This window comes from Mustelus asterias, chromosome 13 (genome assembly GCF_964213995.1).
Source record: "Mustelus asterias chromosome 13, sMusAst1.hap1.1, whole genome shotgun sequence".
NCBI classification, from domain to species: domain Eukaryota; kingdom Metazoa; phylum Chordata; class Chondrichthyes; order Carcharhiniformes; family Triakidae; genus Mustelus; species Mustelus asterias.
Genome location: NC_135813.1, coordinates 45766695 through 45780775, shown reverse-complemented (window position 1 = coordinate 45780775; position 14081 = coordinate 45766695). Strand labels below are relative to the sequence as shown.

The window sequence follows — 14081 nt, the reverse complement described above, 5'->3', positions numbered from 1 at the left end:
GTTAAGATGGAGCTGGCTGTGGAGGAGATCTCCCGACATCAGCTGCACTTCAAGGAGATGCTGGGGGAGGGGCAATTTGGGGAGGTGAGTGGTTTTTAACATGACCCAAAAACCTGGTTCCTACCCATCGTGTAACTGCACTCACATTCTGCTCCTGGTTCCTTTATTCAAGAAAGGGAGTAGAGATAGCCCTGGAAATTATAGACCAGTGAGTCTAACCTCAGTGGTTGGTAAGTTGATGGAGAAGATCCTGAGAGGCAGGATTTATGAACATTTGGAGAGGTATATGGTTAAGAATAGTCAGCATGGCTTTGTCAAAGGCAGATCATGCCTTACGAGCCTGAGTGAATTTTTTGAGGATGTGACTAAACACATTGATGAAGGAAGAGCAGTAGATGTAGTATATATGGACTTCAGCAAGGCATTTGATAAGGTGCCCCATGCAAGGCTTATTGAGAAAGTGAGGGGGCATGGGATCCAAGGGGACATTGCTTTGTGGATCCAGAACTGGCTTGCCCACAGAAGGCAAAGATGGGTCATATTCTGCACGGAGGTCGGTCACCAGTGGAGTGCCCCAGGGATCTGTTCTGGGACCCTTACTCTTTGTGATTTTTATAAATGACCTGGATGAGGAAGTGGAGGGATGGGTTGGTAAGTTTGCTGATGACACAAAGGTTGGAGCTATTGTGGATAGTGTGGAGGGATGTCAGAAGTAGCAGCGAGACATTGATAAGATGCAAGATTGGGCGGAGAAGTGGCAGATGGAGTTCAACCCAGATAACTGTGAGGTGGTTCATTTTGGCAGGTCAAATAGGATGGCGGAATATAATATTAATGGTAGGATTCTAGGCAGCGTGGAACATCGGAAGGATCTTGGGGTCCGAGTTCTTAGGACGCTCAAAGCAGCTGTGCAGGTTGAGGCTGTGGTTAAGAAGGCGTATGGTGTCCTGGTCTTCATCAATCGAGGAATTGAGTTTAGGAGTCGTGAGATAATGTTGCAGCTATATAGGACCCTGGTCAGACCCCACTTGGAGTACTACGCTCAGTTCTGGTCGCCTCATTACAGGAAGGATGTGGAAGCCATAGAAAGGGTGCAGAGGAGATTTACAAGGATGTTGCCTGGGTTAGGGAGCATGCCTTATGAGGATAGGTTGAGTGAGCTTGGCCTTTTCTCCTCGGAGAGACGAAGGATGAGGGGTGACCTGATAGAGGTGTATAAGATGTTGAGAGGTATTGATTGAGTGGACAGTCAGAGGCTTTTTCCTAGGGCTGAAATGGTTGCCACAAGAGGACACAGGTTTAAGGTGCTGGGGAGTAGGTACAGAGGAGATGACAGGGGTAAGTTTTTCACTCAGGGTGGTGTGTGCGTGGAATGGGCTGCCAGCAACGGTGGTGGAGGCGGATTCGATAGGGTCTTTCAAGAGACTTTTAGATAAGTACATGGAACTTAGTAAGGTAGAGGGTTATAGGTAAGCTTAGTAATCGCTAAGGTAGGGACATGTTTGGCACAACTTTGTGGGCTGAAGGGCCTGTATTGTGTTGTACTTTGGGCGGGCGGGGGGGGGGGGGGGGGAGAATTGGCCTGGGGGGGGGAGGAATTTGGCCCGGGGGGGGAGGGCAGGGTGGGGGGGAGTGGGGGGGATTTGGCCCGGGGGGAGGTGGGTGGGGGGGGGCAGGGCGGGGGGTTTGGCCTGCGGGGGTGGGGGGTGTTTGGTCTGTGGGAGGGGGGGGGTTGGTCTGTGGGGGGGTGCAGGAGGGCGTGGGGTTTGGCCCGGTGGGGTGGCGGGAGGGCGAGGGTGTTGGCCTTGGGGGGAGGGCGGTGCAGGAGGGTGGGGGGTTTGGCCTCGGGAGGGCGGGGGGTTTGGCCTGGGAGGGGTGCAGGAGGGCAGGGGGTTTGGCCTTGGGGGTGGGGGGGGGGTGGTGGGAGGGCTGGGGGTTTGGCCTGGGGGGGTGCCAGAGGGCGGGGGGTTTGGCCTGGTGGGGGCCGGAGGGTGGGAGGGGGTTTGTCCGGGGGGGGGGGTGCGGGAGGGCGGGGGGTTCAGCCTTCGGGGGTGTGGGGTGCGGGAGGTCCGGCCTGGGGATTCGGGGGGGTGGGGGGAGGTGTGTGGGAGGTTCGGCCTGAGTGGGGTGGGGGGAGGGCGGGAGTTCGGTCTTGTGGGGGGGGGTCGGGGCAGAGGGAGGGGGGTTTGGCCTGGGTGGGGGGGGGGGCGGGAGGGCAGGTGGTTCAGTCTGGGGGTGGGGGGGGGGGGTTGGCAGGAGGGCCGGGGTTTTGGCCTGCGGGGGAGGGCGGGAGGTTCGGCCTGGCGGGGGCCGGGAAGGCGCGAGGTTCGGCCTGGGGAGGTGTGGGAGGGCGTGGGGTTCGGCCTGGTGGGGGCGGGGGGATTGGCCTGAGGGGGGGCAGGCGGGGGGTTCGGCCTGAGTGGGGGATGGAGGGCAGGGGTTTGGCCTGTGTGGGGGAGCGCAGAGGGGGTGGGAGGGCGGGGGGGGCAGCAGGAGGGGGGGTTCAGCCTTTGGGGGGAGGGGGGCAGGGCGTTCGGCCGGGGGGCAGCGGGAGGGCTGGAAGTTCGCCCTTGGAGGGGTTGGGGGAGGGGGTGGGGGGGTTGGGGAGGGCGGGGAGGTTTGGCCTGGGGGGAGGGGGTGGGGGGGGGGGTGGTTGGGGAGGGCGGGGGGGTGGGTTGGGGAGGGCGGGGGGGTTTGGCCTGGGGGGAGGGCGGGGGGGTTTGGCCTGGGGGGAGGGGGGGATGGGAGGGCAGCAGGTTCGGCCTGGGGTGGGGGGGCATGCAGGAGGGCGGGTGGTTTGGCCTGGTTTTGGGGGGGGTTTGGCCTGGGGGGGGAGGGTGGAAGGTTTGGCCTGGCGGCGGGCGGGAGGTTCGGCTGGGGGCGTGAGGCGGGAGGGCGTGGGGTTCGGCCTGGGGAGGGCGGGAGGGTTCGATGAGGGGGGTTTGGTCTGGGGGGGGCGGGGTTCGATCTGGGGAGTGCGTGTAGGGAGTTTGGTCTGAGGGGGCATGTGGGGAGTTTGGTCTGGGGAGTTCAGGGTGGGCGGGGGGGGGGTTTGCGAGGGGTCTGGGGTGGGGTGGGTCCGGTCTGTGGAGGGGGGACGGTTTCAGGGGTCAGTCCAGAAGCATGTTGTGTGTCTATCACGTCGACTGATAGTGAGTGATGAAGCTGTGCTCCTTCTCCAGGTCCACTTGTGTGAAGCGGCGAGTCTGCAACCCGACTTCCTCCTCAATACAGGACAACGGCCAGTCCTCGTGGCTGTGAAGATGCTGAGGTCAGACGCCACAACGAATGCCCGGTAAGCTGCCTATCCCTCAACCTGCAATGTGTTGGAATTGGCTGAGTAAACGGCAGGTCAGAGGGGGCAGGAGCTTGCACAGCCAGCTGATCCCTATCCTATCCTATCAGGAGTCTGGGGCAAGCGTATAGAGGACAGCTGTCAGTTTGGGCAGGATGAAATGGTCACAGATGGAGAGATTTGAGTTTTGGGAGTTCTCCTGGACTGTCAGAAAAGGATTCACGGGCTGGATCCTTTTTACTCTGGCTGAGGGATGACCTAATAGAAGTGTTTAAAATTCTGAGAGGTTTTGATAGGATGGATAGTGAGAGAATGTTTCCTCTTATGGGGAAGAGCGTAGCTAGAAGCCGTCAATGTAGGATAGTCCCCAAGAAATCCAATAGGGAATTCAGAAGAAGCCTCTTTACCCAGGGAGTGGGGAAAATGCTGGACTCCCGCGGGGAGTGGGGAGAATGGGACTCGCTCCCACAGGGAGTGGGGAAAATGCTGGACTCACTCCCACAGGGAGTGGGGAAAATGCTGGACTCCCGCGGGGAGTGAGGAGAATGGGACTCGCTCCCACAGGGAGTGGGGAGAATGGGACTCGCTCCCACAGGGAGTGGGGAAAATGCTGGACTCACTCCCACAGGGAGTGGGGAAAATGCTGGACTCCCGCGGGGAGTGAGGAGAATGGGACTCGCTCCCACAGGGAGTGGGGAGAATGGGACTCGCTCCCACAGGGAGTGGGGAGAATGCGGACTCACTCCCACAGGGAGTGGGGAGAATGCGGACTCACTCCCACAGGGAGTGGGGAGAATGCGGACTCACTCCCACAGGGAGTGGGGAGAATGCGGACTCACTCCCACAGGGAGTGGGGAGAATGCGGACTCACTCCCACAGAGAGTGGGGAGAATGCGGACTCACTCCCACAGGGAGTGGGGAGAATGCGGACTCACTCCCACAGGGAGTGGGGAGAATGCGGACTCACTCCCACAGGGAGTGGGGAGAATGCGGACTCACTCCCACAGGGAGTGGGGAGAATGCGGACTCACTCCCACAGGGAGTGGGGAGAACGCGGACTCACTCCCACAGGGAGTGGGGAGAATGCGGACTCACTCCCACAGGGAGTGGGGAGAACGCGGACTCACTCCCACAGGGAGTGGGGAGAACGCGGACTCACTCCCACAGGGAGTGGGGAGAACGCGGACTCACTCCCACAGGGAGTGGGGAGAACGCGGACTCACTCCCACAGGGAGTGGGGAGAACGCGGACTCACTCCCACAGGGAGTGGGGAGAACGCGGACTCACTCCCACAGGGAGTGGGGAGAACGCGGACTCACTCCCACAGGGAGTGGGGAGAACGCGGACTCACTCCCACAGGGAGTGGGGAGAACGCGGACTCACTCCCACAGGGAGTGGGGAGAACGCGGACTCACTCCCACAGGGAGTGGGGAGAACGCGGACTCACTCCCACAGGGAGTGGGGAGAACGCGGACTCACTCCCACAGGGAGTGGGGAGAACGCGGACTCACTCCCACAGGGAGTGGGGAGAACGCGGACTCACTCCCACAGGGAGTGGGGAGAACGCGGACTCACTCCCACAGGGAGTGGGGAGAACGCGGACTCACTCCCACAGGGAGTGGGGAGAACGCGGACTCACTCCCACAGGGAGTGGGGAGAACGCGGACTCACTCCCACAGGGAGTGGGGAGAACGCGGACTCACTCCCACAGGGAGTGGGGAGAACGCGGACTCACTCCCACAGGGAGTGGGGAGAACGCGGACTCACTCCCACAGGGAGTGGGGAGAACGCGGACTCACTCTCACAGGGAGTGGGGAGAACGCGGACTCACTCCCACAGGGAGTGGGGAGAATGCGGACTCACTCCCACAGGGAGTGGGGAGAACGCGGACTCACTCCCACAGGGAGTGGGGAGAACGCGGACTCACTCCCACAGGGAGTGGGGAGAACGCGGACTCACTCCCACAGGGAGTGGGGAGAACGCGGACTCACTCCCACAGGGAGTGGGGAGAATGCGGACTCACTCCCACAGGGAGTGGGGAGAATGCGGACTCACTCCCACAGGGAGTGGGGAGAATGCGGACTCACTCCCACAGGGAGTGGGGAGAATGCGGACTCACTCCCACAGGGAGTGGGGAGAATGCGGACTCACTCCCACAGGGAGTGGGGAGAATGCGGACTCACTCCCACAGGGAGTGGGGAGAATGCGGACTCACTCCCACAGGGAGTGGGGAGAATGCGGACTCACTCCCACAGGGAGTGGGGAGAATGCGGACTCACTCCCACAGGGAGTGGGGAGAATGCGGACTCACTCCCACAGGGAGTGGGGAGAATGCGGACTCACTCCCACAGGGAGTGGGGAGAATGCGGACTCACTCCCACAGGGAGTGGGGAGAATGCGGACTCACTCCCTGCGAGGAGTGGGGAGAATGTGGGACTCACTCCCTGCGAGGAGTGGGGAGAATGTGGGACTCACTCCTGCGGGGAGTGGTTGAAGCGAATAGTGTACATGTCTTTGTGGGAATCTAGATAAGTAACTGAGGGAGATGGGAATAGTGAGTTACAATGTTAGATTTAGATGAGAAAAGATGGAGGAGGCTGAAATGCAGCATAAACTCTGGCATGAACTGCTTGGGTTGAATGGCCTGTTTCTGTGCCACATAATCTGTGTAATTCTACATAATGACTGTGAGTGGCACACTGTGCCACCGCATGGTCAGTATGATTGGCACCTCCTCACAGCCAGACTATTGAAGGCAACAGAGAGGATGTCATGATGGATGATGTGCTATATCAGAGAGGAATGGATACAAGCGCTCCCAGTTATAACCGATCCCTGTCCGTCCCTTCCAGGAATAACTTCCTCAAAGAGATGAAGATTATGTCACGGCTGAAGGACCCGAATATTATCCGGCTTCTTGGTGTCTGTACCCGTGACGACCCGCTCTGCATGGTCACCGAGTACATGGAGAATGGGGACCTCAATCAGTTCCTGAGCCAGCGGGAGCTGGAGAGCCACTTTACTCTGGCGAAGAACATCCCTAGTGTCAGGTAAGAGTAAACCACCAGGGACAGTATACTATACTGCAGCCATTGGGAGGAAGGTGATGGTAGGAGAGACGATGCAGTACACAAAAGAAGTGTATTTCTACAGCAAAGTGTTTCACAGTATATTTGAAGTGAGGTGATGAAGGAAATGCAAGAAACAATCTGCGTACAGCACGATCCCGTGATAGCTTGAGCAAGGCCCAATTAATCTGCCTTTTGGTGACATTGGTTGAGGTTTAAATATTGCCTGGACAAGCTGCTCCTCTTCAAAATAGAGCCACGAGATTCACCCCAAAGGGAAAGTGAGACCTCGATTTAATGTCCTATCTTCAGTCCCTTCAGTCCTGCACTGGAGTGTCCTCCTGAGGCAATAGAACTACACAATGTCACCTGTCGCTGGTCCCTTGCACTGAACAATGTTATCACAGGGTCTAGGATAGTTTATTAATGAGATGTACAGAACTATTTCACTATATTAAAAGAATTGAAACACTGCAGAGAATCCTGCAGATACATCAGCCAGGTGTGGGGGAGTAGCTGAATGGATCCCAGGGTATACCTTTCATTTCTGATGAAGATTGGAAAGGGAGGAGGTACCAAAGCACAGCAACAAGTATAAACAACTACTTGTAGCTGTATCGGGTATAGACACGGAAGCAGTAATGTCAGATTGTACTCACATTTTAACCCATAAAATGACAGTGCATTGGAGACCCTAGTAATTTCCTTCCACTGCTTTTGAGATTTGTGTAAGAAATCGAGACTTTTTTGTGAGAGAGTTATAAGAAAAATCATTAACCAGGATAGCACAGTGGTTAGCACTGCTGCCTCACAGCATCAGGGACCCAGGTTCGATTCCAGCCTTGGGTCATTGTCAGTGTGAAGTTTGCACATTCTCCCCATGTCTGCATGGGTTTCCTCCGGGTGCTCCGGTTTCCTCCCACACTCCAAAGATGTGTGGATTAGGTGGATTGGCCATGCTAAATTGACAGTGTCAGGGGGATTAGCAGGGTAAATATATGGGGTTAGAGGATAGGGCCAGGGTGGGATTGTGCAGGCTCGATGGGCCGAATGGCCTCTTTCTGCACTGTAGGGATTCTGGATGCTTTCAGTTTTTCCTAGTGCTCAAGCTTGTATTGGAAGTAAAGTGTTTCTTGATTCAATCCTGTAATAGCCACGTAAGGACGATGGGATATATGACCGAGTGAGGCTCAGCCATCCCCTGGCAGTTCTGTGCTGCTTGGCTGGCCTTGTGTCCTTGGCTCAGCCTGTTCACTCTCTCCTTTCTCCCCTTGCCCAGCTACCGGTCCCTCCTGCACATGATGGCCCAGGTCGCCTCTGGCATGAGATATCTCTCCTCGCTCAATGTCGTACACCGGGACCTCGCAACACGCAACTGCCTGGTGGGAAACCGCTGCACCATCAAGATAGCCGACTTCGGCATGAGCCGCAACCTGTACAGCGGTGACTATTACCGGATCCAGGGCCGTGCCGTGCTGCCCATCCGCTGGATGGCATGGGAAAGTATTCTGCTGGTGAGTGCCAGCCTGTAATCAGCCATACCCCCCTCTCCATCCTGTATTGGCAACAACTACTATAGTGTTTATCACATCAGAAAGCCTACCATGGTTCATGTCAAGAGTATTCAGACAAAACCTGATGTGCGAAGGGCAGGAATATTAGTAAATTAGTCAAAAGCTTGGTCAAAGAGAAGAAAGAAGTGGAGAGAGAGGTAGAGAGGAAGGAGTTTTTGGGAGGGAATTCCAGAGCTTGGGGTCCAGTCAGGCTGCCAATGGTGGAGTAATGAAAATTGGAGGATGCAGATAAGGCTGGTCCTGGGAGCGCACAAATCATCGATAGTCACAGGTGAGGTGCCTGAAGATTGGAGGGTGGTAAATGTTGTGCCTTTGTTTAAAAAGGGCTGCAGGGAAAAGCCTGGGAACTACAGGCCAGTGAGCCTCACATCTGTGGTGAGTCAGTTGTTGGAAGGTATTTTGAGAGACAGGATCTATAGGCATTTAGAGATGCAAGGACTGATTAGAAACAGTCAGCATGGCTTTGTGAGTGGAAAATCATGTCTCACAACTTGATTGAGTTTTTTGAAGGGGTAACCAAGAAGGTAGATGAGGGCGGTGCAGTTGATGTTGTCTACATGGAGTCAGAGGTTTACAGCATGGAAACAGGCCCTTCGGCCCAATTTGTCCATGCTGCCCCATTTTTTTTAAATCCCAAAGCTAGTCCCAATTGCCCGCATTTGGTCCATATTCCTCTATACCATTCTTACCCATGCAACTATCTAAATACTTTTTAAAAGACAAAATTGTACCTGCCTCTACTACTGCCTCTGGCAGCTTGTTCCAGACACTCACCACCCACTGTGTTAAAAAATTGCTCCTCTGGACCCGTTTGCATCTCTCCCCTCTCACCTTAAACCTATGCCCTCTAGTTTTAGACTACCCTACCTTGGTGAAAAGATATTAAATACAGATAGATATTCAACTCATCCAAAGCTCTGCTGTCCATATGCTACCTTGCAACAAAACCTATTCAGTTACTTCTGTAACCCTCTCCACCAGTAGGAAGAGATGAGGCTATGGGAGAATTTGAGAAAGTTTGACGAGTAGACGGACTGGGAGTTAATGTAGGTCAGCGAGCACAGGATAGCTGAATAGGTTTTGTTGCAAGGTAGCATATGGACAGCAGAGCTTTGGATGAGTTGAAGTTTTATGGAGCATGGATAATGAGAAGCTGGACAGGAGAACATTGGAATAGTTAAATACAGAGTGAAGAAGGGTTTCGGGTGCGGCGTGCGAGTGAGCGTATGTGTGGTGGCAAGAGGAGAGAGGTTTATAGGTGGAAGTGATGTCTTGCACAATGTGCGGCTGACACTGAGCCAACTGTGTGTCATTGCAGGGAAAGTTCACCACGGCCAGTGATGTCTGGGCTTTTGGAGTGACAATGTGGGAGATGTTCACCTTCTGTAAGGAACAACCATACTCTCAGCAGTCCGATGAACAGATCATTGAGAATACAGGAGAGTTCTTCCGGAATCAGGGGCGGCAGGTAAGGAAAACTAGGCAGCGTTGGTTGCTGGCCTCCTTGTACATGCCTGTCTCTGGAAAAAGAAAAAAAACTTGGATTTTATCTGAGCCTTCCCAAACTGCTTTCCAGCCATTAAAGTGAAATGTGGTCATGTTGTAATGTAGGAAGTGGGGTAACTAATTACACAATAAGCTCCAGAAATACCAGTGTGAAATGACCAGATAATCTGATTTAGCAATGTTGGTTGAGGGATAGACATTGGCCAGAACATTGGGGAGAATTACTTAGCTCTTGAAAGAATGCCATGGGATCTGATACACCCAGTTGAGAAGGCAAATAGGGTCTTGGTTTAACTTCTCAGCCAATAAATGGCATCGCTGACAGTGCAGCACTCCCTCGGTTCTACATTGGTCACCAGATATGCATCATTTCCCCCTCACAGTTATGATCGAAGTTGATAGTTAGAGTGGGCCATCACTGTGTCAGATACAGCAGTTGATGCTAGTTTAGAGTGGGCTATCACTGTGTCAGATACAGCAGTTGATGCTAGTTTAGAGTGGGCTATCACTGTGTCAGATACAGCAGTTGATGCTAGTTTAGAGTGGGCTATCACTGTGTCAGATACAGCAGTTGATGCTAGTTTAGAGTGGGCTATCACTGTGTCAGATACAGCAGTTGATGCTAGTTTAGAGTGGGCTATCACTGTCAGGAACTGTGAAGCAGGGGAATTTGATCCACTATGCATTTCTCACCATTCTGTTGCCTCTTCCTCTCTCCACAGATCTATCTGTCACAGCCAAATGTGTGTCTGAAACGGATCTTTGATTTAATGGTTAGCTGCTGGAGTAGAGACATCAAGGACAGACCTAGCTTTGAGCAGATCCATCACTTTCTCCAGCAGCAGTTAGCCAATGCAGCCTAGCATTTACACGTTGGGACGGACCTTTGTCTTGCTGATGTGATGGTTGCCACCATCATGCCATGCTTCTGTACGCCAATGAACGACTCAGCCTCTTGGCCTTCCCGCCATCTCTGCTGTAGGATTGGCCCGTGGTGACTGCTCATGTGATGAGTACATTTTCTGCACACTAACGCCTCACGTCTCTCCAATGACATCAGCTCCTGGCGATCAGGTTGTCGACTAAGCTGTAACGGTCCTCTCTGTGGGGAACCAGTATCAGGCACAGCCAGCGACTGCACAATGAGGCAGTTTCCAATACTCTGAGAACACAGGAGAGGCTGGGGGAGCCTGCAGTAGGCCGAGACTTGAATTCCCAGAGACGTGCACAAGGCCAAAGCTTGAATACACAAGACTACTTTTCTTTATCATTCCCTATGGCGATTACAAGCACTGCTTTCTTTGTTTTGTCATTGCTTCCTCACACTGGAGTTACTGAACCAAGTTCAACACTAACAACTGGGCAGAGAAGCCCATAGGGGAGGATAGGTGACTTGGCTGTTGCTAGTTACCTACACCTCAGAATGTCGACACTACCCCAGTAACTCTCTGAGGAGATTTCAGCCAAAAGGAGCGCGTCACTGTGCTGCGGTCACTGTGATTTTTTTTTAAAGTTTGTACTTTGAATGCAATGGACTGCTTTGCAATGAATAGCGAGCCAGTCCTCCAGGAGCAGAGCGCTGCCTGCGTGAGCTAACTCCCTGACTGATCAACGCTCTGCCCAAATATTTGATGCATATTGCATCTGCACTGATGTCACATTCTATCAGCGCTGGTGGGTTGAGGTGAGGGGTTCTCACAGGCTCCTGCTCACTCCAGAATTCCTCCAGTACCTGGGGGGAGCTGCACAGAGAGATTTTTATTAAGGGGGAAGGTGAATAGGAGGTCACAATTTCATTAAGTCCTAGTCCCCAACAAGTTCCAACAGCCCTATATATGGATGGGGAAAACGCTGAGTCTGGGGTCTGGTGGGAGCATTCAATCATGAGCTGTCTGATACGAGGCAGGAGGAAGGGGCACGTGTCCAATACAGGAGAGGGGAAGGGATTGAGTGACTGATACAATGGAGCCTGGGAGTAGGGCTGGATGTTTACAGGGGGGAGGAGCCCAAGTGTCTGATATTGGGTTGGTTGTGGGGTGTTTTTTTTTGAGGGGGGGTTTGTATGGGGGAGGAGTGTTTGCACAGCAGAAAGATGCAGGGACTGGGTATTTTGTATGGGGGTGGGGGGGTCAGGTGTCTGTACAGGAGTGCGGGGGGGGGGGGGGTGTCTGTAGAGGAATGCCGGGGGGGGGGGGAAATTGCGCAGGAAGTGGGCTGTAATGATGGACCCAGGTGGCCATGGGGTGGGGGGGGGTGGTTGGTAGTGGTGTTGGACAGATGGAGAGGTGAGTTGCTGGGGTCTGGTTGGAGTTCAGTATTGAGGGTGGGATTCAGTGGGGGAGGGAAGGGGTTCAGTGGAGAGGTGTTTGGGTCCAATGTTGGAGGTTTACCTGTTGGCGATCAGTGTGGGGGTGTCTTGGGTTCTGTAAGAGGAGTACTTGGAGTGGGATCTTTGGGGGAGTTTAGCCACTATGATTGAGTTAGAATGATGTACTGGGGAGCGGCATATACTGGGTAAGGGGGAGCTTTGGGAATAGGACTGGAATGAACAGAATGTTTATGTTTATTGCCTCTGAGAAATGGCTCACTTTTTCATTGAAATTAATTTTAATCCTTTCTGAATGTTAATCCTCTCTGAATTTCTCTGTATATGGGCCTATTTTAACTCTAGTCTCTCAGACCTGGGGTGTGCTCTCATCCCTTCCAGTTCTCAGTGAAACATTATGCAAATCTGGACCCATTGAGTCGCTGTGGAGGAGCCAGTGGCTGTGGGAACCAATCGTGAAGTTTGAAGTATTCGCTTCAGATTGGTCCAGTGATGTTTGGGGACATTGTTTTTGGCATTGCTGGGGACAATTCTTACAGAATTCTCACTGCCGCTGATCTCTGAATCAAATCAAATTTAGTTTTCATCAAATAAAATTTAATTTTCATCAAATCTGTGCAAGCAATGACTTTGTTTTCCATTCAGGAATACACCGAGGGATATTGGAGGCCTCAGCTTGGCTAGCCAAGAATTAAACATTAACCTGCAGGAATGGGTCGCGAGTAACCCAGGGGGAAATTCATTTCGGCAGCGACAAATTGTTTTTCTATAGGCACATTATTTGAACAGTTGTTTGGTGGTAGTTGGATATAAAGGAAATGTTTGACGTCAAGGGTCATCCAGTTGGCCAGTGAAGAGTCTGCCCCACCTTCTCACTCTGAAAGTGAACAATGTTAAATTGGACAGGTGACCAGGAGCAGGAGGTTGGGGGATGGTGCTGGCAAAGCCAAGTGATGCCATCTCCAGGAATATGTCCAAATGGAGTTGTCAATTCTAATGAGGCCATGTCTGCCTAACATTCATCAACACCTTGTCTGAGGTTAGTGACCCTATCTGGATGGTACAGGTCACCCTAATCTCAGGGCCTGAAGGATCCCAAGATGAGGTGGAAGAGAAGCTGGTTGGATGTGTGGGTATATGGCCCTCATGGGGAGGTGAATAATGGGTCTGTGGTGTGGTACCGACACTGCACCAGAGAGTTTGATTTGCTGTGAACTCTGGTCATCACACATGAGCATAGTCTCATCAAATTTTACAACGCAGAAGGAGGTCATTTGACCCATTGTGTCCATGACAGCTGTTTGTTAGAATTATCCAATTTATCCCACTGCCCTGTTCTTTCCACATAGTTGAGCAAACGTTTCCTTTGCATGTATTTCTCAAATTCCTTTTTAAAGTTGCTATTCAATATTTACAAGTACTGTATTTGTCCTTACACCCCTATTTCACCCCAACACCTATTCTTCCATGCCCTCCCCCCAATCTCATCTGACAGCCAGAGTTGTTAAGAGATGGACATATTTTAAGCAATTCAAGATCTCGCAATAAACGGGACTCTGGTGTAGAATCGCTCCCCTCCAACATCATCTGGTTCTGACGACAGGTTATGGGTCTGAAATTATAACTTGTGAGACTAGCGTGAACTACCCTGCTCTTCGACAAAGTGTCATAGGATTTTATTTCCATCCACCTGGGAGGTTTAATGTCTCATCTGAACAAGCACCTCTGACCAGACAGCAGCACCTCAATATTGCATTGGAATGTTTGTCTGGATTATATGCTCAATCCAAGAGTGGTGGTGAGGGAGAGCTGGGTGTCATTGGTGTGCATCTGGACCCATTGTCACTACCTTGTTGCGTCTTTCTGAAATTTGCTTGTAAAGAGCCAGCATAGACATAGCAGGCTGAATGGCCTTCGGTGTTTGTATCATCCCCTCAGACAAACCAACCACAATGTTTGCCAATGGTGGAAACCTGAAATAAAAGCAAAATCTGCTGGAAATACTCAGCAAGTCCGGCAGCATTTGTGAGAGAAACAGAGTTAGCATTTCAGGTTGGTGACCTTAATTAGTATGATCGCTCTGAGATTTCCATTTCCCCATTGCAATTTTACCCCACTCGATCTCCTTACCCATCACAGTCACTCATCAGTCTCCTCTCCCTTGCTTTTACCAGACATACCACTTCTCCCAAGCTCAATCTCCAGTACTCCATGGCTGTGCCCTGGCTCAATTGGTGATATGGTGGTGGGTGCACTGGTAATGTCACTTTTAACCCAGAGGCCACTGCTCTGGGGACATGGGTTCAAATCCC

At 52.9% G+C, this 14081-nt stretch overlaps 1 protein-coding gene across 1 annotated transcript; it reads left to right on the top strand.

The window, feature by feature from the left end:
• The first annotated feature begins 6 nt into the window (after positions 1-6).
• Positions 7-12372, top strand: LOC144502579 (discoidin domain-containing receptor 2-like). Its single transcript, XM_078226684.1, has 6 exons — positions 7-84; positions 3183-3295; positions 6148-6345; positions 7643-7877; positions 9256-9405; positions 10166-12372. The coding sequence occupies exons 1-6, from the start codon at positions 7-9 to the stop codon at positions 10304-10306; spliced, it is 915 nt and encodes a 304-aa protein (XP_078082810.1). The 3' UTR covers positions 10307-12372.
• Positions 12373-14081: the final 1709 nt, after the last annotated feature.